A 20,168-nucleotide genomic window follows, 5' to 3' on the forward strand; every position below is an offset into this window, starting at 1 on the left:
GAGAGAGAGACAGAGAGACAGAGAGCGAGTAGGGGAGGGGCAGAGAGACAGAGACAGAATCTGAAGCAGGCTCCCGGCTCTGAGCTGTCAGCACAGAGCCCAACGCGGGGCTTGAATTCACAAACTGTGAGATCATGACCTGAGCCAAAGTTGGACGCTTAACTGACTGAGCCACCCAGGTGCCCCCAGTTTTATTTTTATCTATGTTCCACAGTTTCTTTATCTGTAGTGTTTTCATTGCTACTCAATACTGAGTATTTATTAATTTATCTTTAAAACTAAGGGTTATTTAGTAATTTGCTTTTATTTTTCAAACATATGAGATGTGTTAAAGGTAGCCTTTTAAGACATGTAATTCATAATTTAATGCATTATGATTCAAGGACATAATGTTATAATGTATAAGACACTAGTCTTTTGGAATTTGAGGTTCCCTTTGAAATATAATCTCTGGTTTATTTTCGATAAATATTTGGTAAATATTTTGTGAATGTTAAAACAGAAAGTGAATTATCTGTCATGCAAAGAGTTTTATAGATGCCTAACAGCTTAACTCTACTAATTATAATATTTAGATACTTGCTAACATTGCTGCTTTTTGTTTGACCTATCAGTTTCTCAGAGAGGTATGTGAAAATTTCTGATTACAATTGTTGAACAATTTATTTCTCCCTTAAGTTATATACGTTGTTCATAAAAATACACACATATGTGCATACACACTCAGGTGCACATATGTTCTTGATGGCTATATCTTCTTAATCTACTGTTCCTTTTACCAATATAAGACATCTATATTCGTTAGATCTTCCAGTTACCTATTTCTGGATAACAAATGTATTGTAAAACCTAGGGGCAGAAAACAAATATTTTATTTTTTTCACAGTTCTGTGTGTCACAAATTTGGGAAGGACTTGGCTGGGTGGTCTGTTTCTGATGTATGTGGTATCAGCTGGAGTGGCTGGGGCTGGAGGATCCACTTCTAAGACATATCTGACAACTGGGCTGAAATGTTTCAAGTAGCTGGTGTATGTATGGGAACTTCTTGGTACACCCTCTTTCCATATTCACTTCACCTGGCATCTTGTATTTCCTCATGGCAGGATAATTTCAGGATAGCTAGGCTTCCTATACGCAGAATATACTTACCCCCTTCACACCCCTCACTCCCAAAGTCTCATCTCATTGTGGTATTGTCTTAAAGTCAGGATTAAGCCATTTGAATGAAGTCTAGATGAGCATGAGTCTTCATGTGTATGGTCCCTCAAGTATACTACCTCTGAATCTGAAGACCTATAAAGAAATATTATCTGTCTCCTTTTCCCATTATCCTCCCTTACTATATGATGATGGTAAGGGATAGCACAACTACAATAACACTCCAGTTAAAAAAAAACAGGGGAACAGGTTACACACAGCAGCTACTAGATCATGGCAATTTTGAAATCCACTTCAACGCATATCACCAATTCCTTGATTACGCTGCTCCCTGGGAATAATTCTCTGAAGGTTCAGCCTTTACCTCTGAGCTCTTGATTCTGTCCTCTGAACCATCCTTCCTCTTCCCTAAGAAATTGACTAAGTTTTCAACTGAATGGCTTTCTTGGCTTCCTTCTTGTCCACGGAAGTGTGGGGAGAAGGAAGTATCTTTATTTTGTACTGTTTCTTTTCTTTTTAATTTAGAATGACAGTACTCCTACTTATGCTATTCGTTGAAGAATGTTCTGGGTTTTCTATGAATCTTACTGGGTCTCACTCTATTACACAGAAGCCAGATTTTTAAATCTTTTTAAGATAGGCAATTTTCTATCTTGGGCCCTGTGGCTATTGTGCAATAAAGCCTTAAAAATCTTAGAATCCCTATTGCTTAACAGAGAGTGTCTATGAGGCATACCTGGGAGACCATTTGGAGTCCTTTAGTCTAGCTGAAAGGTTCTATGAAACACCGCCTTACATCTTTCTGACGTCTTAATGAAGGATTTTACAGATCCCCCCCTAAAGTGGTTCTTTGCTCTGAAGCCATTTAATATTCCAAGAATCTTTTGCTAGAAGAGATTTTTGCAATATTTCCCCCCTCCCCCCCCAATTCTGGCTCTCTGATATTTTTTCTAAATTTTACTCAAAAACCAAATAGCTCCATAGAGGCATTATTCACAACCAAAAAAGTGGAAACAATTCAGTGTCTATCAACAAATGAGTGAATAAACAAAACACAGTGTATAAACACACTGTAATACTCTTCCATTAAAAAGGAAGGAGGGGCGCCTGGGTGGCTCAGTCATTTGAGCATCCAACTTCTGCTCAGGTCATGATCTCACAGTTTGTGAGTTCAAGCCCCGCATAGGGCTCTGTGCTGACAGTTCAGAGCCTGGAGCCTGCTTTGGATTCTATGTCTCCTTCTATCTCTGCCCCTCCCCCACTTGTGTTCTTCTCTCTCTGTCTCTCAAAAATAAATAAATGTAAAAAGAAAGGAAATTCTGAAACCTGCTACAACATGGATGAGCCCTGAGTACATTAAACTGAGTGAAATAAGCCAGCCACAAAAAGACAAACACTGTCTGATTCCAACTGTATGGGGTACCCAGAGTAGTCAAATTCTTAGGGATATAAAAAAAGAATAATGGTTTTACTCTAGGGGTTAGGCAGAGCAGGGAATGAAAATTATTGTTTAAAGGGTAGAGAGCTGTAATTTTGCAAGATGAAAAGAGTTCTAGAGATTGGTTGCACAACAATACAAATGGACTTAACACTACTGAACGGCACACTTTTAAGATGTTAAGAGGGTAAATTTTGTGTTATGTATATTTTACCACAATTACAAACTTTTAAAAGCCCAAACCAAAACTAAGCAGTTCCTCCTTTAGTCCATGTTTTTCTTTTTGTATCTATCATAGCCAAAAAAATCCCAGGTAGTACTTTCTGCATTTGGCCTAGAAACTTCCTTAGGTAGATCTACAAGTTCAATTGTTCACAGGTGACAGTGTTGCCAAACTTTCCACATACTATGTACCAACAGTTCCTTTTTCCTCTGCCTCCGATACCATTTTCCTCATTGTCTTAAAACACAATGTCTTCAAAGTCTTAAAAGACTTAGCCACATATTCCCGCTTTTATTAGCCATCTCTTTGAAAGCCTTCCAGCTTCTGCCGCTGCCTGATGCTAAAGCCAGAGCCACATGTTTTAGGTTTTTGTTATGTCAGCAACCCACTTCTAGCCACCAGATTTTGTTCTGGTCGTTAGGATAGACGACTGATGGCAGCTGGTCTACCAGCATCTGTATCATCTTTTTTGGCAGAACTTCTTCCCTGTACTCCCATCAGTATTGACTATATGGGCTGTTGGTGTCAATTGTTTGGTAGTAATGGAGCAGGAAATTATTGTCCAAGGTACTAGAGGAGGAAGCAAAAGCAGAATTTAAAAACTTTCTTTCAACCTATCCAGTCTTTCTTTCCGTCCATTCACCCATAGTAGTTCATTATAGTTTTGAGTTTGCTTGGGTATTCTCTTTGCGGGGAGGGCATCATTGTTACTACTTCTGGCTTCTTTCTAGCATCTGCAGTTTCTTCAAGGTTAATATTTGGGGTGGGCTGATTTAGGAGACAGGGGAAATTTCTTTTTAAGTTTTCATTTACGTTTCAGTTAGTTAATATACAGTGTAATATTGGTTTCAGGTATAGAATTTAGTGCTTCAACACTTACATACAACACCCAATGCTCATCACAACAGGTGCCCTCCTTAATCCCCATCACCTATTTAACCCATCCCCCCACACATGTCCCCTGTGGTAAACATCAATTTGTTGTCTATAGTTAAGAGTCTGTTTCTTGGTTTTCCTCTTTTTTTCCCCTCATGTTTGTTTATTTCATTTCTTAAATTCCACATACGAGTGAAATTGTATTCCACATACGAGTGAAATTGTTTCCTAAATTCCACGTATGAGTGAAGTCTCTGACTGACTTATTTTGCTTAGTCTAATACTCTTTAGCTCCAACCATGTTGTTGTAGCAAATGGCAAGATTTCATTCTTTTTTATGTATTTACCCAAAGAATACAGAAATACTAATGTTTATAGCAGCATTATCAACAATAGCCAAATTATGGAAAGAACCCAAATGTCCACTGACTGATGAATGGATAAAGATGTGGTATGTACACACACACACACACACACACACACGCACACACAGAGGACTTAGGGGAAATATTACAAAGGTATGGACTATGGAAATTTTAGTCTGGTGGGAAAAACAGATCATTAAAATATGAAGAAGGTAACCACAGTGTATTATGGGGAGAAGAGAGAAGTAGTTTCTAAAAAAATTTTTTTTAATGTTTATTTATTTTTGAGAGAGAGAGAGAGACAGAGCATGAGCAGGGGAGGAGCAAAGAGAGAGGGAGACATAGAATCTGAAGCAGGCTCCAGGCTCTGAGCTGTCAGCAGAGTCCGATGTGGGGCTGGAACTCACAAATTGTGAGATTATGACCTGAGCCGAAGTCAGACACTAAAACGAATGAGCCATCCAGGCATCCCTATTTTTTGTTTTTTTCTTAAAAAATTTTTAATGTTCATTTAATTTTGAGAGAGAGTTAAAATTTTTTTTAATTAATTTTTTTTTTTTGAGGGGGGGGGGGAAGTAGCTTCTAAATCAGATTTGGAGTTCACGGAAGGCTTTAGAAAGGAGTCAAGTAGGAGTTATAATAGGTAGAACACAGTTTAGGCAAAGGGACTTCAGGTATAAAGGCATGTATAAAAGAATGGCTTTCTGAGACAACATGAATTTTTAAGGACCCACATGTAGTTGTGAATTGTCTGAAACAAAGAATGTATGCAGAAGAGTGGATGGAAACATTAATAGTACCAGGGGCCTGAATATAATGTTATACCGAAGAGCTTGGATTTTATTCCTTAGGACAGTGGGAAATAATTGATTTTAAGCAGGGAATTGTTAGGACCAGATTGACATATTGCTAATTTTTTTTTTTACTTCTTAAAAATATTTATTTTTGAGAGAGAGAGAGACAGAGAGACAGCGTGAATGGGGGAGGGGCGGAGAGAGAGAGGAAGAGACAGAATCCAAAGCAGGCTCCAGGCTAGGAGCTGTCAGCACAGAGCCCAACACGGGGCTTAAACACGTGAACGGGAAGATCATGACCTGAGCTGAAGTCGTGGCTAAACTACGGAGCCACCCAGGTGCCCCAGATTGACATATTTCAAAGATTGCAAGGACAGCACAGTGTGATGCTTAAGCTCTAGTGCCCTTTGCTTGTGTGGAAACCTTCTAATGTCCTGGAATGAGCACTAGCAATGAGTTTTGTGGTCAACCGTTTTCTGTAAAATTTTTAAAAGGAGGATATTTTAACTGCAAGGGTCTCTTACTACTATAACTTGCTTCTATTACATTTTCCCTAGGCTGTGGGCATTTTGGAAACCAGCTAAGGGGAAGTTCAGGATTATTTATCTATATTAAAGCAGTTTGTAGTTACATTTACGTATAGCTAAGTTATTGCTAGCCATCCTGGTATACAAATAGCTTCTGGTAATGATCTTGCTACCCACCCAGCAGTTAAAACACAAAGATATGGGGCCAAAGGTCATATTGTGATACATGTGTTCATGATTTTCCACGTGTTTCTTAAAGAAGGACCCTAAACAAAATAAACATCAGCACCTACAAACCAGTATCTTTACCTGGAGCAATACGAGGTAGGACCAAATCAGTAAGCTATTGTAAAATGTTTTTAGCCTTGTGAGAGATGAAGACCTGAACCAAGGCAGTGGTAGCAGAAAAGGAGGGGAAGGGTTAAGATGCAAGAAGCATTCAGGCAGTACAATCTAGGGAACTGGGCAATTGTTTTGATTTGGGGGTTTCGCAACAGATTATCGACTCGGATAATTGGAAGGATGGAAGCCATTCATGGAAAAAGAACATGGGGGCAACTGCAAATTTGGGTGGAGGACGAATCCCGTTTTAGGCTTGTGGCATTTCAGGTGTCAGGTAGAGAAAAATGCTGGTCTGCAGCTCAGCTAAACACCCAGGTGTTGGGAGATATAATTTACAATATTTTCTTCTCTGGAGGCCACTCGCCTGGCTTTTTTGGCCCTTGCTTTCCAGACCCCACACCAGGAAACTGCAGCCACTTACACAACCCCAGAGCTTCCCAGAGGCACCCGATCACCGGATGTGGGAGCAGCACTTCCGCCCCCAGGAGGCATGCGCTTAGGGGACGCACCGCTCAGGGGCTGCTGGGCTCTTAGCCCGGCCCACCGTCTGTGGGCTCAGGGTAGCGAGTGGGTGATTTTGCCTCTGCGTGGTTTTCGGCAGGATACCTTTTCCCACCCAGGGAGCGTTCTTTTCCCACCTAGTCCCCCAAACTTCCACTTCCCCTGCAGGAAGTCAACGGCACCTCCCCGAGGGCTTTGTAGGTCTCCAGGCACCAAGGCAGCACAGCGGCGCTAATGAAGATGAGTCAGCACTGAATTCCCAGCTGGTAAACGCACGACTCATTACCTTTGGTGGTTTTGCACAAACCCCAGAAAGCTTCGTGAGCTGTTTACGGTCTGCGGTGACTTTTGGTTCTTGCATATGAACCTAGAATTAAGAGGGAAAACTCTCAGTGATTAAGATCCCTATTTCTTAAGCCAGTTTCCCTTTGAAGGGACCGGAGTAATTGCAGCCTCCCGGAATCTTAAAGTGGCCAATGTTCCTGAGTGGGAAGATGTGCACTATCTCGTAACTAAAATCAGCGTAGCCAGATAGTTGAGGAAAACCTGACCTCGTTATTCCTGACAGATATGGAACAAATAAAAATGTATGGTTTTTATTAGTTTACTACTTACAGATGTATTCCAAATAAGCCATTCGTGGCAGAATACCAAAATATACTAGACAGTAGTAGCTCAGGGGGATATTTTGTGTCATTGACGTTGACTGGTAATGGAGAGTGTGGTATGAACCTGCTGTAATTATACCTTGAGTCACTGGTTGAATTAGAAGTCTCCTGTCCACTCTAAAAAAAACAAAATCAAAAACCTAATCATTCCACTGACTTGCTGGAAGTTTTTCTTTTTCTTTTTTTGGAATGGCACTTTTTACTTTGTAGTATGACCCACACTACAGTGAAGCTCCATGAAGGCAGGGACTTCTTTTCCCCTCCTTTCTGTTGCATTTCAAAAGCCAAGAACAGTTTTGGCCCAAAGTAAGCCTCGACATACTTATTGAATGGTTGAAAAAAATGAATATATAGTTTTTCAAAGAGCATGAAGCGGAGCGTGCAGTGGGCCAGCATGATTGGCATGACCTATGTGGAACATAGTTCTAGTGAAAGTCCTGCAAGTAAGGCAATCATAAAATGAATAAATGTTAATGGAATACCTTCTATACCCCAAATGATAACTTCCCAGATCCCCCAGAATTTACCATCTTTTTTCCATTAAACGTTCTGACATTATTATATTTGGGCCTATGTGGTTCACCTCCGTGGCATCTCTCATAGTGGTGTGCTCATACCAGAAATAAGTATTTGTTGAAAGAGCAAGGGAGGAAACTGGCTAAGGCATTAGGTTGCCTGGGAATTCATTAATTTATCACACGAACAGCCATTTGTTTTATAGAATTATGGTCCACAAGCTTGCAAATTGTGTCTTTTGCAAATTGAAGTTTGTTTCTGTGAAGGATTTGTAAGTTTTCTATGATAGTTTTTGGGTTTTCATTTCAGTGATCCTCTGAAAAATTAATTTACACATGTTCTGGGTTATCTGGATAACCAAATACTAGCAAGAGGGTTTGGTGTCTCTGTTTTCTATCTCTTTTGACCATGTTAGCGCTACTTAGTGTAGTACTTTGTTTCAGGTAAATAAGGAAAGATCAGAGGCAGCCTTACAAAACATAAGTGACTTATTCACCCCAAATTAAGCCCAAATGACATTAAACTGCTTTGTGGGAAGATTTCACAATAGTTTAAAAGGAGAAAAGAGAGAAATGAATCGTAATAGGTGATAGAATAGGTGATAGAATAGAATATTCTATATTCTATATCTATCTATATTGTGTGTGTATATATGTATATTCTATATCTATATCTATTCTATTTAGTTTGGCCAAGTGTAATCATTGGTGTTTTTAAATTAATATTTTAAATTTAAATTTTGTTGAATTTATACTTTTGTTTGCATTTATTTCATAATTTTGTGGGTATTTTTGTAGGTACAAGAACTATGATATGAAGAGTTTGAGCCTAACTTGATATTTGTACATATTTAATAATGTCATAATGAAAATAGTTTAAATTGGGAACAAGAGACCTTGAAAATGTGTTTTTGCTTTGCTCAAGTTTGTGAGAAATGACATTACAAAGCTTTGAGCTTTAAGGCCCAGAACATAGAATATTTATTTTAATGAAGTGCAGGTGGTGACAGTTCACTGTAGGAAAAACGTTTCTGCTGCTAGTAGTGCTCATGGTAGTGAAAAATAGAAGAGAGGGATCTTAGCAAAATGAAAATGTAAGAAGATTGGTTGGAGAAAATGGAAAAATTTTAGATAAAATTGGAGCTTTCTTTGCAGTTTTGCTTTTGGCTCTGAATTTGTGAGCTCTCTTTCTTAGTGATTTTTCTCAAATGGCTAAGTGAAATGCAGTGTTTTTGTTTCCAGAGTTAAGAGAAGAAAATTGCTAATCAGCACTTCTGTAGATGGTGCAAATCTCTGGTTTGGAGCACTGGGAGACCTGAAGAGCTGCTTAAAGTCTTTGTGGTGGAATATCAGAGGAAAGAGATGCTGTCCTCCCCTCCCCATCTCCCTATCCCTGGCCCTGCATTGGGAAATAACAATAGAAAGAAATGAGATGAAGGCCTTGTTTTGGTTTACTTTAATAGAAGGGGTACTGGGGGGGCAGTTGTTATTTTAGAGTCAACTTTGCTACCATGTCCAGAGCAAAACTGTCAGGAATTCAGTCAATCAACTGAATATTTATTGAGCACCTCTATGGGCCAGGCATTATATGGGGAGCTGAAAACAGTGAACAATACAGGGTCCATGCCTTTGGGACTTAAGTAAAACTAATACTTGTTTTTTTCTGTTGTACTGTGTGCCTGTCTTCACTTGGTACACTTTAGTTGGATGTGAGTGGGCGATGTGAAAATTTTTAGTGCACTCTTATATTGATTTGTCTGATTTCTGGGATGGAGCACAGAGGTAGAAATTGTAAAGGCTCAGATTAATTTGTTCTTATCTTTCTCTGTTTTTAAGGGGTGTTATGAAAGTTGACATAAATCTTCAGAAAGTGGACATTGACCAATGTTCAAGTGATGGCTGGTTTTCAGGAACTCACAAATGTCACCTTAACAATTCAGAGGTAAGAACATGAAGATAAAGTCCTCTGAAATCAGAAGCTCGGAAATGTATAACTTTTGAATTATATTGTATTTGTATGGGTAAGTGAACAAGAGACATCTTACTGGGAAAGAAAAATCTCCTATGCAGTTCTGAATGTTGCCAAATGAACTGGAAGAGGGGTAAAAAATGTTGTGCAGAATAACTGTTCATTTGGCTGAAGCTAAAAATATGTCTGAAGTTTTGCTTTAGTTAAAGTCTGACCCTCTTCTTCAGAACGGGGCTCCAATTAAAATAGCCATGAAGTGAGAAATCCCAGGAGGGGTCAACCAGATTATGCACATTTTTATGCAGTGTGATGATTGTTGAAACGTAGAAGCTATACATTCAGACATGCTGCCATCTGGTAGGAAAGCAATAAAGTATGGCAGGGCAATTTTTGAGAACAAGGAGAAAACTATACAGGGACCTGGATATGAAACATGTATACTTGTGTATGTTTTTCCAGTTTGCAGCTCCTATCTGTGCTCGATTTCATGGGACTCTGGTTGGTAAAGAATAGGCCTAAAGATCATACATGTGGAAATAAGACTGTTACTTGTCTTTTGTAGTTTCAGAGAAGAAATGCAATGACATCCTGATTTCATTTTCAGTATCTGTCTCTCAGGTCGCCAAATACTGGAAACAGCTGTACAATAAAATTCCTGATCTTAAACGAATACTTGGGCTGTCCTACCTTTGAGTCCATGAATTTGTGAGGAGAGTCAGCTTAACTTATTTAAAATACAGAGGATATTGCTATAAATGTAGTAATTTAAATTTTCAATTTTGATTTTTGCTCTTGTGAAGATGATTTTATGTAGTACATTTTTTACCTTCTTACATGATCTTTATTTTTTAATTTTAATTTTGTTTTAATTTCAGTAGAGTTAATATGCAGTGTTATATTAGTTTCAGGTTCAATACGTAGTATAATTTTAAGGTAAGAAATTTTAAAGCAGAAAGATACTATCAGTGATTGCTTATTTGTGCCATTATACAGAGAAAAAAGTGCACAGGCAGTACACTGGTGTACATGCATGTACATATGCCCATTGCATGCTTCCCATGTGCAGCCTTCCCATATCCTGCCATATACAACCCATGTACTCCCATACCCTCATACCCCGCCACTCCCCAAATAATCTTCCATGGTTTCACACATCTCCACTACCTATACTATACCTCCTCCGATCCCCATACTCCCTACCACAATATCTCTCAACGCTCCCACCCACTAAAACCCCAAGAAATCCTCATAACTCCTCACCTCCCTCTAAATCCGTCACATATCCCTGCCATATCCCTGTGACTCCTACTTCCTTAGTATCCTCTGTACATTCCTGCATATTCCCATACCCCCTCCCACATTTCTGTACATCTTCACATAGCCAACCCTCCACACAGCCCTCACTTCCTTCTCTCCCCTCACCCCCAAATTGGGACTCAAATTATGTGGGTGAAAGGTGTTGGTCTTACCAATTCATAGAAGTTAGGGTCCTCTTTTTGCTTCCTTTCACTCTTTGTTCTCATGATTTTTTGAACTTTTCTGAGTTTCCACTTCCCTTTGGATTCATTCTGGCGTTTCTAAAGATAGGAATTTCAATCACTGGTCAGTGAACATCTTTAGCTTGATTATTATCTCCATGCCAATAGCATATAGCTATTTACCTTTGTCTTTCAGCCAGCGTGGAATTTTTTTCTGCATGGATGTTGTAGTGTGGCTATGGGCTCATTTCTGTATAGCCTTGTTTCAGTGGTGTTCCTGGATGGTTCAAATAAGTAGTCTGTCTACAAACAAGGAGGTATTTACTTTTCAGTTTGTTACAGTTGCTGCTTGCCTCCAATAATTTTGGTATAGTTTTTTGTTTGTTTGTTTTTTCCTTCTAGCACTTCTGTTTGACTAGATGGTTATATTGGAAGAACTTCTTTCTTCTTTTGGAAGGTTGATTTATTTTCATTGCGCCAAGATTATTAATTTTTTGGGTGTTGTGTCTTTTTAAAGCTTTCAAATAAGTTATTTCAAGATAAAATATTATCCTCTGTACTGGTTAAGAAAGATTAGGTTGCAATGTGTAACTCCCATTATATATGGGAGCACTGTATTTATTAGATTCCTATAGGAAAAACTGGGAAAACATGTCCTATAAAACAGTGGACAGTTCTATGAATTTCATCTGAAAATGTTGTAGAAAGAGGCTTAATGATCAAAAATAATATCAACAAACACTGAATGCATATTTTGACTTAGACTCTGGCTCTCTTCACCCTCTCCCCTGCTCAGGTGCTAGATGGAGAGTGGGAGATGTTGGTGTCCTGGCCCATGAGGTCCTTGGTGGGTAGTCTGAATTGCACCGGCCTCTATGGACCTCTTCACACTGTTGTGTTGGACTTCTCTAAGATTCTTCAGTTGATGCTTGTCACTCTAGGCACCTACAACCATTCCACATCACATCTTCAGTCTAGGGACTACCAGTAGTCTTTCAGTCCCTCCTTGTACTGATGTGAGTTGGAGACTAGGATCTGGCTTCTCTTGACATTTTTATTGCTTGGGAAAACAAAGAAAAATCACTTGTTCAGGGTATTTTTCATCTGCGCTGGCTCTCCTTTGTTCCTTGTCACATGTCTTCTGTTACGGACCCCAAAGATCATTGTGTAAACTGGCTTATTTTGGGAAGTACTTAACATGATTCATATTTCTAGGGTGTAGGGGCCTATCTTCATGAATATGCATATCATTAGAAACAGAGATACTCATCATGTTTATTGTGGGTTTTATCTTGCCAATGTTTCACATTCTTTTCTTGCAAATACTAGTGGAAGTCACACATTTTAGTTATATTGAGGCAAACTTTTCACTTTTGAAATGTTTCTGGTGTGTTGAATTTTTAGCCTGCAGGGTATCTTAAACCAGAATGGTGAGTCGGATGTTGGAAACAGACAAGTGGCATGTGACCAATGACAAAAGCCTCAGGAGCATTTTAGAAAGGCATGGGATGGTTTATGAGGAAATTGATTTCTCAATGAGTTTGGGTCCTTACAGGGACCCAAACGTTCCCTTAGGAGGCTACTATGTATTTTTCAAAGGGCAGAGTAAAACAGGATCTGAACCGACATCCTGAACTGGATTGCAGGATTATTCTGGTTGTTTTGTAAGTGACCAGATCATTGCAATAGGGATTTGATCATGTTGTCAGTGTTCATTTAAATAATCCTTGGCCCATTTTCATATTGTTTGCATTTAGTACACAAAATACTCTCTTACAGAATAGTTTTTAAAAACATTAAAATAATCAATATTCATTTTTGTTTTAAAAGTTTTCTTTTACTTTATTTCCATTATAAAAACTTTTTAATCATTATTTAAAGTAGGACGGTAGCCTTAAAACTTTTTAAGTATCTGCCCATTAGTATATGTGTATTTTTCATCTACAAAGTATATGAGTCTTTTATTATATTTATATATTCTATATATCATAAATTAGAAAACTTAGTTTGAGATAAAGATAAAATAATATTTTGGGGGCGCCTGGGTGGCTCAGTCATTTGAGCATCTGACATCGGCTCAGGTCGTGATCTCACTGAGTTTGAGCTCTGCATTGGGCTCTGTGCTGACAGCTCACAGCCTGGAGCCTGCTTCTGCTTCTGTGTCTCCCTCTCTCTCTGCCCCCAACCCACTCGCATTCTGTCTCTGTCTCTCTCAAAAATAAATGAACATTAAAAAAATATTTTAATGTAGATTATATATTATAAAATTATATCTTTAACGAGAATAGTGAACTGATTCACAATTATGCTTCATCATTTTTTAAAAGTTTAATACCTAGTAATGCAGTGATTCAGAGGTCTCTAAGTTCAGTTTATTTTTTACTTTGTTTTAATGTCTGTCATGGTTGTTGAAAATATTCCTCACAAGAATATGTTATTCCAAATTAAAGAAATAAATTGTTGACTATGTTTTCTAAATTACAATGTTCATTTTTCGGTTCCATCTACCAACTTTACAAAGGTTTTTGCAAAATTCAGCTGGTAGTCTTTCCTCTAACCTGATGTCAGTTGGTCCTTACAAACTATTTGGAAAGTTAGAATTTAAAAATTTTAAGGGAATAGGTTAAAAAGTCCACTCAAACTTATGTGAAGGATATTTTCAAACAGATTAGACACTTTTATTTCCAACTTTATACAGTTAATGAGTATTAATAGTTTCTGGCAACAAAAACACTGAAAATGTTTCCAAATACTGTACCCATTTTCAAAATGCTCATTTGAAAAGGCTTTCTCATGGATTATTAAAATGTTACTTTTCCTTTGAAGGAACAGCTTATATTTTTGAAAGTACCTGCTGCATAGGCACTACTGACAACCACTTGTCATCGTAGAGCAGGTCAGCAAATTTGGGGCATTTTCTTTTGTTTTTAAAGAGTAATGCATAACTAATCTTTGAGTTTAGAAACAGTAGTTCCCTTTGTGATAACCAGAAAATCTTTGTATGGGAAAAGGTTTTCCAGGTCACATACCATCTCATTAGGAAGAATTGTAAATATTTTACAACTTAAAATATACTCTGTAAATACACTTAGATGGTCAATTGTAAATGGTAATACATTGAAATTTGAAAGCTAGTGAAGAAACCAGTTAACCACTGTCAATATTTCTGTCATGGAATTCCTAGCATTCCTTCAGGATCCCTCCAGTGACTTATCAGTATTGTGGTCGATGATATGTGGACTAAGTAAGAGCATTAATGTCAATCCGAGTCTTAAATTAGTAAAGCTTAATTTCTTTTTTTTTAAATACAAAGGTTAAATATAAATAGAAGTTCTATTTTCTTTTTACATGCCAATTAACCTTGTGTCCTCTGCTGTGGGGACTACATCTTGAGGTTATCAGATTTATGGTTCTATCTGGAATCACCAGAATGGTTGTGTTGTTGGCTCAGCCAATGGTTTTGTATAGCTTTAAGATACTTTTTCTGATATCTCTTGTTTCTACTGAATGTTTACATGAGACTCTACTTGTAACTCTTTACTACATTAAATCTAATTAATTTCTAAAGATATATTTTTAGAAAGTTGAAAATGTAAGAAAAGATCTCATTTAGTATGCAAGAAAAGAAATTTAATGCAAAAATCTAAGGAAAGCAGAAGGAGTTAATCATTCTCTTTTTGAAAGCTGTTTCATATACAGAATATAGCTTACTCATTTGGCTACAGCAGGATATAGAGTCCTTTTCCATAGATCTCTTATTTAATTCAATTTGACTGAGGGAAATTGCATAGACACAGCTGTGTGTTAGTTCTCTTCTTGTGGCTGCAATCTCACCAATCTCTTCTCTTTAAAATCTCCTTTTCTCTAGAAAGGTTCTGCTTTACACATGTTACTGTCCTCCTATCTCTAGAACTCTGCTGTTTTATATGATAGTCACTAGCCACATTATGGCTATTGAAATGTAAATCAGTTAAAATTAAACAAAATTAAGAGTTCAGGTCCTTCTTAGCCTGATTTCAAATGTATAATAGCCACATGGCTATTGAGTACCATATACCCAATAGGTACCATATTGAACAGTGTAGTGGACAGCTATCCTCTAGAATATGGTCTAGCTTATAGTGAAGTCAAAACACAAAGATTATTGAAACTTTTCCAATCTGAATTTCCTCTTATAGTAACACTGACTTTAAATCCACTAAGGGACATTTAAGGAGAAACTTGAAATGAATTTTGGCTTATATAGGCATTCTTATGATCTACTGTATTAACTCAGTTGAAAATAAATATTGAGAAACTTGCAAATGATTTTTAATGCCATTATTTTACACTGAAAACTGTAAAAATCTTTTAGTAAATGGTGAAAAGTAAATACTGGCAATCTTTACATATTTAAATTTCTACTGTATTTGTAGTGAAATTTTTCTTTTTCCTTTTTGCTAATACAAAACATGGTTAACGTGAAGTCATACTCTCCCGCTGGAATATAGGGCGATGATCAGGTGTTCATTGGTGCTTAGCAGAACCTGACATATTTGTTGAATTAATGGAGGCAGCCCACTCTGTTGCTAGGTGGACTCCCTGTAACATACAGCCACTGCTTTTGATATTTCCCACTGGAATTACCCAAAAATTGAGTTATTTTTTTTTTTCTTCCTAGTAGTCATTCAGATATTTGAAGATTGCTGTCAGTCTGCTTCTAAGTCTTTCTTCCAAGGCTAAATATCCCCTGGTTCAGGCGAGTATCCTTACTTTACTAGACTTAACAAAAACAGGCCATACTACTACTGTATGGATCCATTTATTTCTGAAGTTGTAAAGTCCTAACGTGTTTGATTTTGTTACATAGTCCTTCTTTCTTAAATTAATAGAAACTGATTACAGTTTTCAGAGTTTTTCCACTATGCTCCTGAGAATTATTTGGACGAAATATCTGGAATTCTTCCCAAAGTAGGGTTAGGAATCACTATTCCAAAATAACAGTACTGGGGTACATAAAAATTCAGTTAAGGGAAAGTTGGCTTTATCCTTTAGAGAAAAGAGGTTTTCAGCAACTGATCTAAGAGTTCAACAGTGGCTATCGCCATCTTGTGGTAGGGGAAAGAGAAAGACAGAGACAGAGACAGAGACAGAGATAGGGAGAGGGAAAAGAAGTGGAAGGGAATCACTGGTAGGAAAATCTAAAATCACTATCAGAATACTGTATGTTTTTCCTTATGCCTAGTTGAAAACTGGTTTGTATTTAGATTCTGGTGAAATTGTGGGCCACTATTTCTAACCTTGTCTCGTGCTACCCAGTTCTGACTTTAGTCTGTTCACCTCTAATTAGATACCTTAGGCTTCTCTGTTTGATGCCCAGTTTAAAAGTTTGCTGAACAATTAGTCTTGTTAATACTTATGATTAACGAGATATATGTTTTATCTTCCATTGGACACGTTTTCTAATAGATTAATTCAAATTCATTGTTTTCGTTCATTCAATGTATATTTATTTAGCAATGCTATATTCTAGGTATTATTTAATACAGTGGTCAACAAGACAGAGGAAATCTATAACTGAAAAGAAATCATTTCATTCTAGAGGGAACCAGAGAGCTTAAAATTGTATCAATTGACTTTAGCTTTTTAAATACTAACTTTGCTAAGGGACTAAAATACATATAGTAATTTTTGAGACATAGGAATGAATAATCCCTATTATTAAAGATAAGTCTTCACACATCTTCCAGAAGTACAAGAATTTACTTATTGAATTGGCAAATGGTAAAAAAATATAATGCTTAGTGTTGGTGAAGTTTTAGCAAAGTGGACATTCTCATGCAATATTGATAAGGATGCAAATTGTTCTCATCCTTTCTGGAAATATGGTAAAATGTATCACCATTGTGAATTGCATTCTTCCTTATCCCATCTGTTCTTTTTCTTTCTGCTTCTACTTTGAATAAGTTTTATAAGGGAATAATAAAAAATTGGCATAAATACATATGTATTGGACTACTTATTATAGTGTATTGTTTATTGTAATAAAAATTTAGAAACAACTTAAATGCATAACAAGAAAGAATTGGTTAAATTAATTATGATGCATGGTAAAAACACAGTACTGTATTTCTATTTAAAATGATGATATTGGGGCCCCTAAGTGGCTCAGTCAGTTCAGCTACTTCAGCTCAGGTCATGATCTCATGGCTGGTGAGTTCAAGCCCTGTGTTGAATTCTGCTGACAACTCTGAGCCTGGAACCTGGTTTGGATTCTGTGTCTCCCTCACTCTCTGCCCCTCCCCTGCTTATGCTCTGTCTTTTCTCTCTCTCAAAAATAAACATTAAAAAATTAAAAAAATAAAATGATGATATCATTCTTCATTCATTGATATGGAATGGTATGTATGATATACAGTAAGGAAAAGAATGAGGTCCTCCAGCATGGTTTAAGAATTAATAAGAATTTTGGGATATAGAGTGAAGTGATATTATGCAAAAAAAAAGTCTTTTTGAGCTGTGTAAGTAGCTGAGTAGAAAACTGGTAAGAAGCAGCCAACTTTTATACCCTGAAAACAAGCCCTTTTAATTTTAGGACGTGAAATTTATAACTATAGGAATTATGTGCAGAGTGATTTCTGTAAGGCAGCTCATTATTTGTATAAAGTGGGTAGACTGAAAGGGATAGGGCACATGCAGTCTCAAAAGACAAATCTATCTTTTAACTGTTCATGGTATCTCTATCTAGAACTGTATGGAGCTGGAGAGAAGAGAATAGAGAAAGCGAGTCAATTTGAAGAATCCCGAGAGTATCTATGAGAAAGTGGCAGACTCCCTGTTATATCCAGAAACTCCTTTTCTTTTTTGGCTCCCAGTGAGGATTGCCAATGCAAACAAACAACCCCCTCCAAATCAAAGGTTACAGTTGGAAGTGGATGAATCCACAGTAAAAACTGTGGGTGGATTTCACTTTTCTGTTGTTTCAACTCCAAGATTTTATCAAAATCTTAAAAATAAAGCTTAACATTAATACTAATGACCACTGCAGTTTCTTAGTAGCACTTGCTTTTGGTCAAAAATTGTTCCACCTGCTTTGTTCCACGTGTTTTGCATACATAAATTTTATCTTTATAGTCTCCATTTTACCAATGAGATAGGCCTAGAGAGGTTCAATAACTTGCCTATAATCACACAGTTAGTAATTGGCAGAGTTGGAATTAGAATTCAGGTTTGCTTGATTCCAGAACACATTTTTTATGCAACTATCTTCTATTATTTTCTAGGAAACATATAATGGGATAAATCTATATTGGACTAAGAGTGAGCATGTACAGGGAGTTTTAGATTACAAAATACATTTAACTTTGGGGTTTGGATAGAAGAGATTAGGGGGTATTGTCCTATGTCGGTGTCACGTTAGACATGGTACATAGGCATTGCATTAAGTAGCCACTTTGAAAATCCCACATCCCTCTCACTGAAGAGAGGAATTAAGCCTAGGCTTTGGGTTTGTGTTTAAGAAGTGATTGAATTGACTGATGCTAACTTGCAGTGAAGGTCATAGCAGTTTGTTGTAGGGTTTTATTTGGGACCTTGTGCTGGTCGAAAAGTTCATCAAGTCTTTGAAAAATGATATAGGAGACAAGTATTTAAGAATAAGTAAATCATCAGGGGCACTTGGGTGGCTCAGTCGGTTAAGCGTCTAACTTCAGCTCAGGTCGTGCATGATCTCACGTTCCATGAGTTTGAGCCCTACGTTGGACTCTGTGCTGACAGCTCAGAGCCTGGAGCCTGCTTCAGATTCTGTGGCTCCTTCTCTCTCTTCCCTTCCCTCCCCCCCTTCTCAAAAATAAAATAAAAACATAAAAAAATTAAAAAAAAAAGAATAACTCTCATCAAAAGTTAAAAATCCGAGACTAAAAAGATTTTGCTGAGTTGGAGAAATGGACCTGTCTATCAAGATGAAAGTTAGTAGGAACAAAGGTAAGATCCTGAATATGAATACAGAAATCTATCTTTTTGAACATAGGAAGAAAGATATGGTTTAGTTGCAGCACATGTGAACAGTAATATTTGGGAGAACAGTTGAAAGTTCTATATGAGTCAGTAGTATGGTATGGCTGCAAAACAGCAATAGCAAAAGTCAGCTTAGTCTTAGTCTAGGTCTTTGGAGGTTCACATCTCATTGTCTTCTAAACTTAACAGAAAATACCTCAAATAGTATGACAAGGAATATAGAAATTTAAAATAAAAGATCACTAAGGACTTTGAAACATTGGTTTTTGAAGACTCAAAGACATTAAAGATGTTTTTCCAGGGAAGAGAAGACCTGTGGATGATCTGACAACTGTTTTCAAACATGAAAGTAGCTATTAAAGGACTATTTATGTGTTTTCTGAAAGGACCCAGATAAGTGACTGACTTATCAGTAAGCCAGTAGGAACTACTGAAGGCTCTGTTTAGCTCAGCATAAGCGGAACTTTTGAATAATCAGAATTGTTCAAAAATTGAGAATATATATTTTTTAAACATGAATTTGTAAATGTGAATGTTGGAGTTATTTAACCACACAGTGCCAGGATGACTACTTCATGAGGATGCTATAAGCTTTAGTATTTTCAACAGTGAAAGGTACCACTTGACAATTTTGCAGGGTTCATAAAAATTTCACGCAACATGGTTATACAGTTGCACTTGGTGCCTCTTAAGCTTTCTGCATCCCTAAGGTTTTTTACTTCTAGCATACTGTAAAGGGAAACACTAAAAGGTGCTTCCACCCAAACACAACACTGATTTTCCTTGCATTGACGATACCTTGAATTCTCACACTGACTGTGAGATTTCTCAAACCTGAGATTTTCTGATTTTTCTCTGTGATAATGGTAAAGCAAACTATTATTTATCTTTGCCACCTTCGTTTGAGTTAGCTTATAGGATTTTATTTCCAATTATTAAGCACTTTGGGCATGGTGACGCAGGACTAATAAATTTTGATGAGTGAGAAGGAAACACCCAGAGATATTCAGCTGACATTAGATTGTTAGTCTGGGACAACCTGAACCAGAAAGGCAGTATAGGGGAGTATCGTTCATTTTTTTTCCATTAAGCTAATTTGGTACTTTTGCTTATGAAGGAATCAGATACCTCAGAGCAGGAGAGAAACCCATTTTTCAACTATGACAAACTCATGATGTTTGGTATCTACTCCTGAATAACACTGCTTTGTATACATCCATATCACTATATTGTATCACCAATCTTGAACCTGTTGATCTATTGTACGAGACATCAGGTGTCAAACTGATCCAGCTTTCAGGTGGTCAAAACAAATTTCC

The 20,168-nt window shown here is 37.2% G+C and overlaps 1 protein-coding gene across 2 annotated transcripts in view; it reads left to right on the forward strand.

Annotated features, from left to right (window-relative positions):
* The window catches only part of GPR158 (G protein-coupled receptor 158), a 421,093-nt gene that overhangs the window by 28,138 nt on the left and 372,787 nt on the right, over positions 1-20,168 (forward strand). For both annotated transcript variants that reach the window (XM_011283685.3, XM_045061023.1), the window contains exon 2: positions 9,244-9,349. In XM_011283685.3, the coding sequence (XP_011281987.3) occupies positions 9,244-9,349 (106 nt within the window). The remainder of the gene's footprint in view (positions 1-9,243; positions 9,350-20,168) is intronic.

The sequence above is a fragment of the Felis catus genome, chromosome B4, assembly GCF_018350175.1.
Source record: "Felis catus isolate Fca126 chromosome B4, F.catus_Fca126_mat1.0, whole genome shotgun sequence".
In the NCBI taxonomy this organism is placed as follows: Eukaryota; Metazoa; Chordata; class Mammalia; order Carnivora; family Felidae; genus Felis; species Felis catus.